The sequence below is a fragment of the Strongylocentrotus purpuratus genome, unplaced genomic scaffold (genome assembly GCF_000002235.5).
Source record: "Strongylocentrotus purpuratus isolate Spur 01 unplaced genomic scaffold, Spur_5.0 spur5_scaffold_11, whole genome shotgun sequence".
Lineage (NCBI taxonomy): Eukaryota > Metazoa > Echinodermata > Echinoidea > Camarodonta > Strongylocentrotidae > Strongylocentrotus > Strongylocentrotus purpuratus.
In genome coordinates this window covers 22,868,839-22,886,251 of record NW_022145596.1, presented here as the reverse complement: position 1 = coordinate 22,886,251, position 17,413 = coordinate 22,868,839, and the positions used below count along the sequence as shown (strand labels likewise).

The 17,413-nt window shown below is 35.0% G+C and overlaps 1 protein-coding gene across 1 annotated transcript; it reads left to right on the top strand.

The window, feature by feature from the left end:
* The first annotated feature begins 325 nt into the window (after nucleotides 1-325).
* Nucleotides 326-17,018, top strand: LOC105437987. Its single transcript, XM_030980917.1, has 8 exons — nucleotides 326-1,365; nucleotides 6,707-6,868; nucleotides 10,440-10,604; nucleotides 11,289-11,453; nucleotides 12,965-13,129; nucleotides 13,784-13,963; nucleotides 15,717-15,814; nucleotides 16,206-17,018. The coding sequence occupies exons 1-6, from the start codon at nucleotides 1,195-1,197 to the stop codon at nucleotides 13,823-13,825; spliced, it is 870 nt and encodes a 289-aa protein (XP_030836777.1). The 5' UTR covers nucleotides 326-1,194; the 3' UTR covers nucleotides 13,826-13,963; nucleotides 15,717-15,814; nucleotides 16,206-17,018.
* The last annotated feature ends 395 nt before the right edge of the window (nucleotides 17,019-17,413 follow it).

Here is a 17,413-nt window from a genome sequence, read left to right as displayed (position 1 = left end):
TTTTTGCGTGATTAATTTTTCACGCTGAGTGACCCCAAAACAAATTTGCGGTTCTTAAAGTCACGTTGCACGGAATTCATCCCATTTGAAACACGCATAAGAAGTAATACTTTTATATTCGCAGGTTTTGATATTCGCGGACACCGACTTTAGCGCAAAATCTGTTAAAATTAAAGCACCGCAAATATTATCATGTTTACAGTATGTAATTAATGGAGTATGTCTGAATTGTAAGGGTACACCCAGAAATTGGTAAACAATACATATGCATGTATAGATGTGCTGCTTAAATATATTCACAAACAATGCAGGTCCAGACTCTCGACCTGTGTGTTGTCAAGTGTCCCACACCAGCCTCATCACATCACCTAGCCGAAGCTTTGTGTTCTATGCCAAACCTGTCTGACCTAACACTTGGAGGAAATCTCAATGAGGAGTTCTACTCTACATTGAAAGCAAAGGCTCCATCCATACAGGTATGTGTGTCGTAATGTAAATGTCATGGAGGGTCATTGATCGACAGAAACAACAGTAATAGTTATATTAACACCCCTCTTTAAAGGTCATTCACTTGGTATATTGGAACAGTCATGAAACATGGAATAAAAGCAAACTACACATTTACTGATTCAGTTGAAATTTAAGTGTGTATAGGATTGACATTGTTTGGATCAATATCCAACATTTTCCAAGTTTGATTGATATGTAAAATATGTCATATAGTTATAAGGAGCTAATTTAAATATAGTCTTGAATTTTCCACAACTGCACCTCAGCAACAAACCTCCTGACTTATGATTATTGTGCACATAAAATCCAGAGTTATGAATACCTGTAATACATTAATAGCAAATGTATATTTATTGGTATTGATTTATTTCAGTGTTGGTGGGAGTAGGATATAACAATGCATACAGGTAATGAGGTTGGAAGCCCTATAAAGAATACATATAAAAAATAAAAAAATTCTCTTACTAAATCATCCTCTCCATGGAAATTTTAGTTTGTTCTTTTTCTCAATAGATGAGAATTGAATTTAAAAAAAAAAAAAATTCAATCTTTGTTGTTGAGAATATTATTATGAATAGAACTATGTAATTAATAGGATATGTATGAAATGTAAGGGTTCAGTCAGAAATTAGTAAACAAAACATATTCATGTATAGGCGTGCTGCTTAACTATATTCATCTACAATGTCGGTAAAGATTCTCAAGCTGTCTGTTGACCAGTGTCCGACACGAGCCTCATCACATCACCTAGTCGAAGCACTGTGTTCTATGTCAAACCTGACTAACCTGACACTTACAAGGTATCAAAATGAGGAGTTCTACTCTACATTGAAAGCAAAAGCATCATCCATACAGGTATGTGTGTCCTTATGTAAATGTCATGGAGGGTCATTGATCGACAGAAACAACAGTAATAGTTATATGGTGCAGAGGTATATATGTTTTTTTCTTTCCAAACACCTTTTTTAAAGGCCATTCACTTTGTATATTGGAACGGTTATGAAACAAGGAATAAAAGCAAGCTACACATGTACTGATTCAGTTGAAATTCAGTGTGTATAAAATTGACATTGTTTTGAAAAATAATCAATATCCAACATTTCCAAGTTTGATTGATATATTAATATGTCATATAGTTTTTAAAGAACCAATTTTAATAAAGGATTGAATTTTACACACTACACCTGCAACGAGTTATGTTGGCGAATTGTGGTGAGTTGCCTCAAAGAGGTACTCCCTCTGACTCACAAAAAGCTCTTGTAACTCCGGATAACTCTCAACAACTCTGTAAGGCTCGGCATAAGAGCAGTTCCAAAATTTTGAACATGTTCAAAATTTTCACCGACTCGTAACTCGAGGTAAACTTGCTTACTCTCGTAACAAGCTCGGGCTGCGCTCTTCATAACTCGTAGCAACTTGCCACCTTCTTGAATTATACTTAGGTATACTGAGTGCTATTCAAGTTTCAAAAAGGGAACGAAAACGATGATCATGCTGCAAGTCATGCCGAGTTGCCTATGAGATTAACGCGACTTTAGATCGAGTACAGGGACTTACGGCGAGTTTCGTATGAGCATGAGCAGAGTAGCATCTATCTTTATTTTGGAGAGCGCCAAAATTATGCATTTCCCTTTGATCCCATATGACTGATAAAAAACTCTTATCAATCGTTAGAAGATCTTAACACTTGGAGACGACGGGCTTCTACAGAGATGTGTCCCTAATACTTTGACAAAGTTTTCCAGCTTATTATTAGCTATTATGTGCTAAAGTTCTTTGAAGTGTCATTTAGATATATCCATTCATCTCATCTATTAAAAAAATAATAAAGTTAAGTGGAAAAAAATCGAGAAAAAGTGATATCATATCAACTTTACCCTGAGTTAGTGTTCGGATCAAAAAAGGCTCTCGAAATACCCGTTCTTTTTGCCAGGATTCTTGCTTCACGACGTCATTGTATTTACATAACTGATTTAGATGCATAGTAGAAAGTAGAATATGAAACACAAAAAAAGTTATTCAAACATTTGCAGATCTATGATACAAAGAAATAAAAAGCATTATGAGACAGCTATATTATTGCATTTTATTATTTATGATTCAAGGCTTTGGATTATTGGTTTTGTTGATGAAGATGATTACATGGCGATTTTCCATTGGTAATTGGATGATATTCGCAGGTCAATATGAGAAGGCATTGTTTTTCTCACATTAATAATAATACATTTATAGAGCGCAGAAACTAGGCCTGTATTATAATTTTTTATATAATAATATTATTAGGCCTATAGTAGGCTTGTTCATAAAGACCTATATTTAGGACTATTCCTTTTGAATAAAAATTTGCGATACGCCGCGTTTCACTTGGCTACAAATAACCGACCTTACTCTCAACTGTGTAAGTATAAAAGTATGCATTGATAAAAGGACATGGTAATTTTTCTCGCCTGTAATTACCAGTGTCGGAACTCTGACAAGACGATTTTCAATTTATCAACATGACCAATTTAGCGAATCATTCATGTATGGACCTCCTCTTTTATGAAGTGCTTATCTCAGCTGCCTGGACCAGATCCCACCCTAAGAGAAACAAACCAATGTAAAGAAGTAACTACTCTGGAAGATTACCGTTTTGAAAGAAGAGGATATAGGCCTAAACGTAGGTCAATCTACATGACAATACAAACAACCACTCTAACTTATATACCTTTACAAAATGTGTTGCAAACCCATGTACAACGAAGGCTTAGGCCTATTATGTATGGTTATGGCTCTGTTTATGATCGGCTGAGCTTTAGCAGACGACAATCATTGACAATGGGGTAATGAATGGAGGTATCGACCGATCTGCGCGTGCAGTGGTGCTTATGCAATTTGTATTGTGAGTGTATTGAAAAGGAAAGACGTGAAGCTTCAGCAAAATAAGACGGCAATTTCCCTCAAAAATAACAGACCTTATTTTTTGTATTGATGAACAAAACTTATATTATTCGAAAGAAAAAAGTCTGATCTTTCATTTTTACATTTACGAAAAGTCATGAAAATGACTGAATTAGACGCAACAAGCAATGAAAGTAGAAAGCACTGCAAAATTTTCCATTACTGGCGATGTAACCGAAATCGCTCCGTCACAGGGGAAACAATCAGGGTGCGCGGGCTCGCTCTCAAAGGGTTAATAACTCGTTGGTAGATCAGTCAAAGTCGTACACAGGTCATCGCTACTCATACCGAGCTCATGTGACTCGTAATGTGCTCGGTTCACTCGTACATCAATCGTAGGAAACTCAATGTTGCTTCATAGATCACTCATGCAAATATCATAACAATTATTAAATTTCAAGCAACTTCACATGAGTTCACACTGGAGGCTTCAACTCGGCTAAGTGGGAGCCCTGCTTAAGCAACAAACCTATTGGCTTTTGATTCTTGTGCACATGAAATCCAGAGTTATAAATACCTGTAATACATTAATAGCAAATTAATATTTATGGGTATTTATTTCAGTGTTGGTGGGAGTAGAATTTAACAATGCATACAGGTTGGAAGCCCTATAAAGAATTACATAGAATTTAAACAAAATCATTCTTACTTAATTATCCTCTCCATGGAAATTTTAGTTTGTTCTTTTTCTCAAGAGATCAGAATTGAATTTGAAAATAAGATCTATTCAATCATTTTTGTTCAGAATATTATTATGAATACAACTATGTAATTGATGGAATATGTATGTATGATGAAATGTAAGGGTACAGTCAGAAATTAGTGAACAAAGAAATGCATTTATAGACATGTTGATTAAATATATTCACAAACTATGCAGGTCCAGATTCTCTTCCTTTTTCTCGAGTGCACTGCACCAGCCTCATCTCATGACCTAGCCGAAGCACTGTGTTCTATGCCAAAGCTGACTCACCTGACTCTGCTTGCCCTACAATTGGGAAAGAATCAACATGAGGAGTTCTACTCTACATTGAAAGCAAAAGCATCATCCATACAGGTATGTGTGTCCTTATGCAAATGTCATGTAGGGTCATTGACCGACAGAAACAACATTAATAGTTATATGGTGCAGAGGTATATATGTTTTTTTTTCTTCGAAACACCCTTTTTTTAAAGGCCATTCACTTGTTATATTAGAGGTTATGAAATGAGGAATAAAAGCAAGCTACACATGTACTGATTCAGTTGAAATTCAAGTGTGTATAAAATTGACATTGTTTTGATGATAATCAATATCCAACATTTTCTAAGTTTGATTGATATGAAAATATGTCATATAGTTTTTAAAGAGCCAATTTTAATAAAGGCTTGAAGTTTCCACACTGCACCTTAGCAACAAACCTCCTGATTTATGATTCATGTGCTCATGAAATACAGAGTTATGAATGCCTTTAATACATTAACTAATATTCTGCCATAAGGCCGCATTTACGCTACTGTATAGTGCCTTGTACATGCGAGTGGGCAAACCCGGACTTTAGTGCCCAGCTGAAAATCTCAGTTTATTATGGATTTAATATCAATAATATTAATTATGCTAATATATGCAAATATAAACATACCAAAACTTGATGATTTTTAATCATTTGACGTCATAAAAAGCAATTTTAAGCCAAAAATAGCAGCGAAGTAGGGGATCTCCTCTTTGCTTGATGCGAGATACTAGCGAACTGAAATAACCGAATAAAAACTATGGTGAACTAAAAAAGAAAAGAAAAAATCAAACCACCTCTGAAATTACCTTTGAAATGTTTATTAATTTTTTCTTCCGATATGCGCACATGATAGGGGCAGGTTGGGATGGGATGGGGGGGGGGGGGTGCTCAATAGTCGCCAAATTTGGGGTAAAAGGGCAACTGGCCTTGGGGGGGGGGCTAAATTTATTATTTACTTATTTTTCTTTGTAATCATTTTTCTAATTTTTTTCCGGGGTGGCTCTTTTCTTTATTCTGCTTCTTCTTTCTTTCTCACCAGATATGCACGAAACATATCTGGTGAGAAAGAAAGAAGAAGCAGAATAAAGAAAAGAGCCACCCCGGAAAAAAATTAGAAAAATGATTACAAAGAAAAATAAGTAAATAATAAATTTAGCCCCCCCCCCCAAGGCCAGTTGCCCTTTTACCCCAAATTTGGCGACTATTGAGCACCCCCCCCCCCATCCCATCCCAACCTGCCCCTATCATGTGCGCATATCGGAAGAAAAAATTAATAAACATTTCAAAGGTAATTTCAGAGGTGGTTTGATTTTTTCTTTTCTTTTTTTAGTTCACCATAGTTTTTATTCGGTTATTTCAGTTCGCTAGTATCTCGCATCAAGCAAAGAGGAGATCCCCTACTTCGCTGCTATTTTTGGCTTAAAATTGCTTTTTATGACGTCAAATGATTAAAAATCATCAAGTTTTGGTATGTTTATATTTGCATATATTAGCATAATTAATATTATTGATATTAAATCCATAATAAACTGAGATTTTCAGCTGGGCACTAAAGTCCGGGTTTGCCTGCGAGTGCGCTATTGATTGTGCTGAGTGTACTGTGCTGAGTACTTCGCACACGCTATTGATCGCACCATCAGATTATCTTAAAAAAACCTTGGCACAGGGGGAATTGTGGCTTGGCACAATGGGGATTAGACCTGTGGCACTGGGCTGTATTCATTATGGCAGGATAACAGTTAATAGCAAATGTGTATTTATGGGTATTTTTTTTCTTTCAGTGTTAGTAGTTTACATTTACCTCTTACTAAGTTCGAGTCCTGTTTGTCATAAAACTATTTATTTTTCAACCAATTTTCATTCCATTTCCTTTAGTTTCTATTTAATCTTGTACATGCAGCTAAATAAAATTATTTCCCTTCCAGGGCATCAAATTTTTAATTTTTGACCAGTTCAAAAGTGTACCACATAAAATGTACAATATTTGTTGTTGCGAGATGCGGATGAGCGCTATGTCATTGACGTTCTGGTTAAAAAATTACTCTCACTAAATCATCCTCTCATGGGTAATTTAATTTTGTTTTTTTTTCTCAATAGATGAGAATAAAATTTATTCAATGATTTTTGTTGGTAATATTATTATGAATACAACTATGTAATTAATGGAATATGTATGAAATGTAATGGTACAGTCAGAAATTAGTAAACAAAACAAATGCATGTATAGATGTGCTGCTTAAATGTATCCACAAACAATGCAGGTCCAGATTCTTGAGTTTCATGTCGAGTGTACCGCACCAGCTTCATCACAATACCTAGCCGAAGCGCTGTGTTCTATGCCAAACCTGACTAACCTGAAACTTGGAAGTTATCTCAGTGAGGAGTTCTACTCTACATTGAAAGCAAAGGCATCATCCATACAGGTATGTGTGTCCTAATGTAAATGCCATGGAGGGTCATTGGTCGACAAAAACAGCACTAATAGTTATATGGTGCTCAGGTATTTACAGTGCGTCCCAGAAAAAACGAAACCGAGAAGTATCGATGCTTTATCATAACGTAATCACATTTTATAATTGATAAATGACACATATTTGGAAAGCTTAGATCCTCCTCTTTCATTTAATGCAACTCATATGATGCATATTTCATGCATGAGTGATTAAAATCAATTTGAAGAGAGGGAACCAAAAAGTCATTTGGCAGACGGTATATGAATTTCAAAAAGAAAATCACATTTCTAGAAAGTTGAGGTTCTGCCCTTTCATATGACACCTCAATCAGGAAAAATGAGCAAGAAATGACAAAGTTCTGTTTGTAGTGCGTGCATTTCCATAATTTTATAAAACGAATTCGTTTTCACTGGGTGCCTGCCGTAGCAACAAACAGAGTGGACAAAAGACCTAAGACCTAACTCCATTTCGTTGACAATCAGCCGTAAACGAAAGACTTCATGCATGGCTGATTGTAAACGAAACGGAGTTAAGTCTGTTGTCAACTCTGTTGCTACGGCAGGCACCCAGTGAAAACGAATTCGTTTCATAAAATTATATACTTGTGTGCGCTCTAACAGCCACATTCTTGACGGGTTTCTTGCCAATTTTGTATAGAGGTGTATATTGGTATCATCTTCAAGCCTATGAATTGTTGTGATGCTGCCTCTAGTGTGCCATCTTTTATAGGGTCAAACGTCATATTTTGAAAGATGTCTAGTGTGCACTCTATTCTACAGTCTAACTGCCTCATTTCTTGACAGATTTCTTTCAAATTTTGTATGGAGGTGTATATTGGTATAATCTTGGTATAATGTTTTATAGGGTCAAAGGTCATATGTTTTATATGCGCCCTAACTGCCACATTTCTAATATGATTTTAAAGACCACTTTTACTCAATCTACCTCTCAATAGCAACTTTAATGTGTTCCTTTTGAATTTGAAAATAAAAATTGATTCAATCCTCTTTCTTGACAATGTTATTCTCAATACAACTATGTAGTTAACTCATATCATGCCATATAGGCTGCATGCACGCTACCGTTATAGTGCTTTGTACACGGGAGCCCGCTATCGATTGGCCACTTAATCCATGCATACTCGCATTCGTAATGGCAGTTATTGTTCATGCTCATTGTACTGTGCTAAGTGCTTTGCATACGTTATTGATCGCATTATCAGATTATCTTAAAATAAACTTGGCACAGGGGTGGTTTGTGGCTTGGCACAATGGGGATTAGCCCTGTGGCACTGGGCTGTATTCGTTATGGCAGGATAAGAGTTAATGGAATTAGTGTGAAATATAAGAATACAATCAGACACGAGAAATATAAATCGGTATTGGAATGAATTAGGTGGTCTGTTATTAAATCTAGTGGAAGTTGCTCATGTTATGAATTGTTACAGCTACAACATATCAATTTGGGAAAAATTGATCAATATTCACAGAGATTCAGTCAATTTTCCATAAATATGCAAATTCGTATTTTTAGTTCCAACGCCAAAACTTGAAAAAGGATAAACGTCTGGACAGGAGACAAGCATCATAGAAATGGAACGATATGATATTGTTACACTGTATAGACTTAAGAGATTACCCCTTTAGGTTTATTACACAACAGGGAATCTGATTTTCCGTTGGGTACTTTGTACACGAAAACCATTGACATTCCTCTCCAAAAGTATTAACGCACACAATTAGGCATTTTAATACATTGTATGTGATTGTATATATGTTGTGATAGTCAAAGAAGGGAATAAAATCAAATGTAAAATTGAACCACAAAAAGAATTAAAGAAAATTGACCCACCGGGAATCAAATCTTTGAATCTGGGTCAATTGAATGGGAGGCAAGTGCTTTAACCACTGGACCAAAATATTTCTCATAGACTTTACATGCAAAGCTGACAAACGGCCATGGCATAGTCGCAATTTCAACTTGCAATTGGAAATTTCTACATGATCCCAACATTTGATTAATTGTAAAAAAAAGGCACGTCCCCTATTGCTCATAGTTTCAGTTATATACCTCACTTTAGAAATCCAGCCATCTGATTGGTCGAAATTAGAGTTGAGATTTTAGCCATAACCGGTCAGTAGTCTTTTGAAAAAAGCCCTAGGGCACTTTTCAAAAGACTATTGACCGGTTTTGGCATTTTATGTATATGTGTACTTTCTCAATGGGAAGGAGTTTAGCACACAAATTCGAGTGGTGTGCGATCAGACACCCTATTAAGACTAGGTCTCAATAGCGTAAACAAACTTGATTACCATGATTGGTAAGTCGCACATGTATTCTTTGACCCTTTTTGGTATATAAAAGTAATGACTGCTTTAATATTCGAGGCATAGTTGTTTTTATAGGCTCTCCGTCTCAGGGAGGTTACATGAGCGTGCTACCGCCCCGAGACATGCTGAGGGGTGATAGCACGATCATGTAACCTCCCCTTGAGTGTATAAAAACAACTATGTTTCTCATAACAGTCATTATTACTATACTATAAAATATCAAAATTGTGGAGAAAATGGAGCAAGAAAAAGCAAGATACTGCTCAAAGAACAATGTCATGTAGATTCATGATGTGAACGAAATTCACCTTCTCTAGACATAACACGCAAATTAAAAAAATGCTGACGTGTCGCCTTTAATTGAAATTGTCACTATGATGACGTCATCAAAATGAAAAATGGTGGTCACTGATCTTGTAGAGAATTGTCTTAGCTACAACATATCAAAATTTGGAAGTAAATCAATCAATATTTACAGAGATGCAATCAATTTTCCATAAATTTGCTGACGTCATAATATGCAAATTTGTTATTCGAGTTCCAAGGCCATTATAATGATGTCACGATATACTTAAATGCAAAATGAGACATGAACTAATATCTACGAATCATACTCTATCCAAACAAGACAAGAAAATTAGGGGTCAACAGGCTTCTTAAAGAGCTTTAATGCATTTTGTATAGGCATGTTTTTGCCCACATATGCTATGTATTACAAGAGCTTCCACGTAAGGACATTTAATTTGAAGGGACGCTCATTCCGTTATTAATGGTCATAAAGAGATAGAAATGGTATCAAATTGTTTGGAGAAAAAAAATGAGAATTATCATGAAAGAAAATAAAGATAATTATGAATGAGAATTGAATATCTGTTATGAAGTTATGATCATGATTTGAATTTCATAAAATTTCACAAAATGGCCCCTGGATGACGTCGCGATAATTTAATGAACTTGAAAATGTTCCTGTAACGTCTCATGATGATGACCTATGACTGTATCATAATTGAAAGAAATTAACTATTCTGATCTTGGGTTATTCTCTGCAAACAAAAAGGGGGAAAAGAAATTTAAAAAAAGAATAATAATAATAAGAAAGAAAGAAAATTCTGACCAAATTAATAGGTGATCTGTCGCTGACAGACCACCTAATTAGTGAATAAAGCATATTCATGTATAGACATGCTTAAATATATTTACAAACAATGCAGGTCGAGATTCTCAAGCTTGATGTTGTCGAATGTCCCACACCAGCTTCATCGCATCACCTTGCAGAAGCACTGTGTTATATGCCAAAGCTGACTGACCTGACACTTCAATGTTATATCAATGAGGAGTTCTTCTCTACATTGACAGCAAAGGCATCATCCATACAGGTATGTGTGTCCTAATGTAAATGTCATGAAGGGTCATTGATTGACAAAAACGGCAGTAATGTTATATGGTGCACAGGTATATATATGCATTCTTTTTCCAAACACTTTTTTTAAAGGCCATTCACTTGGTATATTGGAACAATTATGACACATGGAATAAAAGCAAACAACACATGTTCTGATTCAGTTAAAATTCAAGTGTGTATAAGATTGACATTGTTTTGATCAATAATCAACACCCAACCTTTTCCAATCTTGATTGATATGAAAAAAATGTCATATAGTTTTTAAGAGCCGATTTTAATGGGCTTGAATTTATCAAACTCAACCATAGCAAGACACCTTTTGATTTAGTGGGTCTCATGCACATGAAATCCAGAGTCATGAATACCTTTAATACGCTAATAGCAAATGTGTATTTATGGGAAATTATTTATTTCAGTGTAAGTAGGAGTATGACTTATCAATGCAAACCGGTTGGAACCCCTATAAAGAACACAAAAAGAATAAACAAAAATCACTCTTAATCATCCTCTCCATGGAAACTTTAATGTCTTCTTTTTCTCAATAGACAAAAATTGAATTGAAAATAAAATCTATTCAATCCTTTTTCTTGAGAATGTTATTATGAATACAACTTTGTGATTGATGGAATTTTGTTTGTAATATTCACAAACAATTCAGGTCAAGATTCTCAAGCTTGATGTTGTCAAGAGTCCAACACCAACCTCATCACATCACCTAGTCGAATCACTGTGTTCTATGCCAAACCTGATTGACCTGACACTTCGAATGGTTCTTAATGAAGAGTTCTACTCTACATTGAAAGCAAAGGCATCGTCCATACAGGTATGTGTGTCCTAATGTCAATGTCATGGAGGGTCATTGATCGACATTAACAGCAGTAATAGTTATATGGTGCACAGGTTTATTCAATTTTGTTCAAGGCCATTCACTGGATCTACTGGAACAGTAATGAAACATGGAATGAAAGCAAACTACACATGTACTGATTCTGTTGAAATTCAAGTTTGTATCAGATTGACATTGTATTGATCAATAATCAATATCCAACCATTCCACTGTTTGATTGATATGAAAAAAATGTAATATAGTTTTTAAAGAGCCAATTGTATTAAAGGCTTGAATTTACCAAACTGAACTAGAGCAACAAACCTCCTGACTTAGGGGCCTTGTGAACATGAAATCCAGAGTTATAAATACCTTTAACCCTTTATAGCCCGGGGGGGGGGGGGGGCTTTAGAAGCCCCCCCCTATACATTTTTTGCGATAAATTTTTAACGCAAAATATTATGAGTTTTTTCTTTGACATCTGCCGCACATTTTAAGACCCTATTTGCGAAAATGAGGGGTATGGTATCGGAGATGTAGCACATATTTGTGACCAATGTCACACAAAAACGGCTCCAAAAATGGTTTTCAATGATCTTGTGTGTACAATGTATGAGTTTTATAAGAAGTGTTGTTAGAAGAATGTTATTTTCTGTTTTTCTTCAGATAACATCCCTTTTGGCCATCATGAACTATTCTAGATAACAAAACAATAAAAAACAAAAGATTTAAAAACAAAATAACACATAAGAATTTAGATTTTCAAGAAAAATTAGCATTTTTTCATAATTAATTACAATTATAAGTATGGAATTTCAATACATGTCATTAATTTGACTATCCTATCTTTTAAATTATATGACAAGCTACACACATGCGAAATATAATTGCATTTTCTACATAAATAGGGGGGAAACAAGACAAAATGAGGATTTGTTGGAAAAATGTGCATATTTGCATCATTAATTAGACATAAATTAAAATTAACGATATATATCATAAATTTTACTAAGCATACTTGATGAGTACATGATGAGAAACAAACACACCAAGTTGGGACAAAATCGGTCCATAAATAGCCGAGATCATAGGGGGGAGGGCCTTAGAAGTCTCCCCCCCCCCTGGGTTATGCAGTTTCAAAATAGCCCGGGCTATATAGGGTTAATACATTAATAATGTGCATTTATGGGAATTTACTTATTTCCGTGTTAGTAGGAGTATGACTTATAAATGCAAACCGGTTGGAACCCCTAAAAAGAACACATTTTTTTGTTGTTAATTACTCTAACTTAATCATCCTCTCCATGGAAACTTTAATGTCTTTTTCTCAATAGTCAAGAATTTAATTTGAAAATAAAATCTATTCAGTCCCTTTTCTTGAGAATGTTATTATGAATGCAACTATGCAGTTAATGTTTTTTTTTAATTTAAGAATACCGTCGGAAATTAGTAAATAAAAGACATGCATGTAGAGACAAGCTGCTTAACTATATTCACAAACAATGCAGGTCCAGATTCTCAAGCTTTATGGTGTCAGGTGTCCCACACCAGCCTCATCACATCACCTAGCCGAAGCACTGTGTTCTATGCCAAATCTGACTCACCTGACACTTGGAATGAGTCTCAATGAGGAGTTCTACTCTACATTGAAAACAAAGGCTCCATCCATACAGGTATGTGTGTCCTAATGTAAATATAATGGAGGGTCATTGATTGACAGCCACAGCAGTAATAGTTATATGGTGCACAGGTATATTCAATTTGTGTAAAGGCTATTCACTTGGTAAATGGGAACAGTCATGCAAAATGGAATGAAAGCAAACTACACATGTACTGATTAAGTTGAAATTCCAAGTGTGTATAAGATTGACTGTTGTTGTTTTGATCAATAATCAATATCCAACCTTTTCCAAGTTTGATTGATATTAAAAAATGTATAGTTTTTAAAGAGCTAATTTTAATAAAGGCTTGAATCCTGGAACTATATCGACAAACCTTCAGACTTAGAGGTGCACATGAAATCTAGAGTCATGAATACCTTTAATACATTAATAGCAAATGTATATTTATGGGTATTATTAATTTCAGTGTTGGTAAGGGTATGACTTTTCAATGCAAACGGGTTGGAAGCCCTATAGAAAATACACATAGAATTGAAGAAAAAAATCACTCTTACTAAACTATTCTCTCCATGCAACTTTAATGTGTTTTCTATTTTTCAATAGACAAGAATTGAATTTGGAGAAAAAAAATCTAATTCAATCTTTTTTCTTGAGAATGTTATTAATACAATTTTGTATTTGATGTAATTTTGTTTGAAATATAAGATACAGTTCACAAACAATGCAGGTCCGGATTCTCAAGCTTGATGTTTAGGAGTGTCCCACACCAGCCTCATTACAGCAGAAGCACTGTGTTATATGCCAAACCTGACTGACCTGACACTTGGAAGTTTTCTCTACAAGGATTTTTACTATACATTGAAAGCAAAGGCATTATCCTTACAGGTATGTGTGTCCTAATGTTAATGTCATGGAGGGTCATTGATAAGCAGAAACAGCAATAGTAGGGGAGTTCACACTTACAGAAAAAAGTGAGAATTTAAAAAAAAAATTGCATCATGATCCAATTTTTTTTTTTTTCATGTGTGACAGAATAATTCACTTGTATTTGCGATCCAATTTGCAGTAGGTCTTTCTATTTTTCAGAATAATCAAGATAGTTTGCCGGGCGCTGTGTGTGTGAAAAATTGAGAATCGAAAAAACAATATATTTAATCCCAGGATTTCAAGCGCGCATATCGTTGAGAATCACGCATGTGCCATTTGGATGTTCTTGCCATCGAGCGAGAATTCTCCGTGTGTGAATGGTCGCCCCCCCCCCCAAAAAAAAAAATTAATCTTTGCATCGCGTTTCAATTCGCACTAAGTTGACATATGTGCACGGTCGCAAAAAAAAAAAAAAATGATCTTTGCATCGCGATCCAAATCGCACTAATTGTTACGTGTGAACGGGCCTATTACATGGTATTGGTTATGAAAATCTGAAAATGCTACAACAGAAAACATCTGATAGTTCTACTACTGTTACCATTATTATGCTTAAATTTCATCATAGCAGCAAAATTCCTTTAAAGCCATCGTTTAACGGTGTTAAATCTAAAATGTATGGCCCTACGTGATATCAATGTCTCTGATATGGTGTAGTATTGAAGCCCTAAAAAAATTGCGCTTCAAAATATCATGAAGTGCCTCAAAAAAGTAAATATCTTTGAGTCTCCGGTTTTACCATAATCATTTTACCCAATAGACTGTAGTGTTATGAAAACCGTTAGGAAAACGCAAAATGATTTTGAATCATAAATATCTTGATAATCAGACAAGCGATCGGCTTGTAAAGTCTTGGGATTCCTGAATGACCTAAAGGTTTATAACTATGATTGCAGCTTGAACTAAATCAAGGATTTTGTTTATGGATCTGAGACAAATTTATCGGATCCCTTTAAATGTACATGCATACCTTGGCTAATATTACAATTTATATACCTCTCTTAAGTATGTTGAATAAATCTAGTCATCTGATTGGTCGTAATTTTAGCCATGCCTGCCTACCTTTCAATAGCTTTTTAAAGATGCCCACATGCCCATCTACACAGCAGATTCACAGTTTCGCACCATATTCAACTGACAATTCAGTCTATAAAAGTAGAAAATTGCTTACAATATACTATCAAATAGAGCCACAGACAAAATTAAAGGATAGCATATAGGCAGCCAGCTAGCTCAGGGATTACGGTAGCAACGTAGGCACGGAGCTATCCCAGAGTGCATTTGAAATCAGGACATGAAATGCGCCCTTTCATGGTTACAAGAGTGCGCATGCACCGACATGGGCGCCATTTTAAATTGCGAGTAAACAATGAGAGCCATATCTTTATCCTTTTCTTGAGCAAGGACTGGTTAAAACATCACAGAAAATCTGAGACACTGTTTGTAAATCTTCGCTGGAAAGTTGCCTGAATGTTATGATCATTCGGGAATCGCATATAAAAAGTACTGTATGGTATCCGTGCTCGCACAAAGAAACTTTTTACACGTAAACCGATGTGGATCTCAGCAAAATTTATTTATATGGCCCATTACCCAGGGCAATGGGCATCTTTTAAAAAACCATTGATTATATGCCAGAATGAAATGCAAGATCCACTGACTTGTAACTGATACAAGGTTTTACAAGCAATGTTCCTGTTATATCTTACAGGTTTTTTTCCCTCAGATTAGGAAGGGAAACTTCAGGTTCAATGGCATTGCTCACAATGACTTGGACTCATTTCTTCACGCCCTCACATGTTTGCAAAGGTCAGTATAGAAAATGTGATTTAAAAAATATAAAAATCAGAGAACAGCATGTAGACTTTTCATGAGTAGTGCTATATAGAAACAATATAAAGAGCCTTCAATGTAATGCAATAAATATATAATGCTGATAAATACCCCAGCAAGTTAAGATTTCTTGTCTGTCAGAAATAAATTTTCAGTTTTATTGAATGATCTCCTTACTGTGAAATAGGGATATAGACTCTATCTGATATATCTTGTTGACTGTAGTCTCTTCTATATTTGTATTCTTCTTCTTCATTCACTGATCAAAATGTTTTTCAAGACTGGTACATTCAATAATACCAATAGTAATTAATTTATTTCTCATCTTTAAAACAGATAATAAGAAAAATGTCTGTTTCCATTATAGGTCAAGCGATTGGCTACATGAGCAACTCGATTGACTCTGACAACTCGGCCGACTTGCCACTTGGACGGTCCAAATGACTCGGATGGCTCGGTGTACTAATTTTGTACATACATAATTGTTTGTAAATTTAGAACTACATCCAGTTCTAGATTTCCTGGAAAATACTTCCTCCGATTTCCGTCTGTGGAAATATTTCATGGGCTTTCTTCACATCATTCCAATGTACAGTATATGGAAATATGCTGCTGTAATTTTAAGATACATGTCTCTTTTGTCAATCTAACATGCCAGAGTTATCAGTGTAATATCTAATTTGACATGGATTATTTTTATGAATGATTTACTACATCCACCAGTAGTACACAATAAATTCAGACGAGGAAATCTTTCCAGGACTTTCTTTACATCATTCCAGTGTATATGTAAATATGCTGCTATAATTTGAAGATACTTGTCTATTTTGTCAATGTCACATGCCTGAGTTACTAGTGTAACATTCTATGGGACGTGGATTATCGTTTGTAAATTTAGAACTTCATCCAGCTTTAGATTTTAAAATCCATCAGAGGAAATAGTTTTCATGATTTTCTTTACATCGTTCCAGTGTACATGTAAATATGCTACTATAATTGTACAATACATGTTCATTTTAATTGTATTCAGAACTGGATTTCAATAATGTTGATGGTACATATTCCAGGCTTTTCTTTACATCGTTCAATTATAATTAAGCATTGTCAAAGGTAATACAAAGTTTTGGGAAATTTTGAAAATTGGGTGGAGAGTGATTCTATACAATTTTGATATATTTGGATGCCCCTGTAGATGTTTTATAAGCACTAGAAAATTTAGCTCTATAACACTCCTGCTTTCGAGAAAAATTTCTTATAAAAATTTACCGGTGCTCCCAGTAAATTTTGATAAATTTCAAATAGCGCCTACGGACCCACAATGGGAGCTGCGACCATGAAAATTTCAGAATATGTAGTTGTGATATAAAATTTTCAAACGGGAATAGCTAATTGGTCGATTTTAGTCAAGAAACATTGTTTTATAGCTTAATTAATATCTTGACCTTGAGAGGGAGCTATACAACATAAAGAGTTTATTATTTACAATTTCATAAGTTAAGACTCGATTTCAATCTGTGACAAAGATCACTGAATATTGTAGGATCCCATATGCTTCCAATATGTTCATTTGAACCA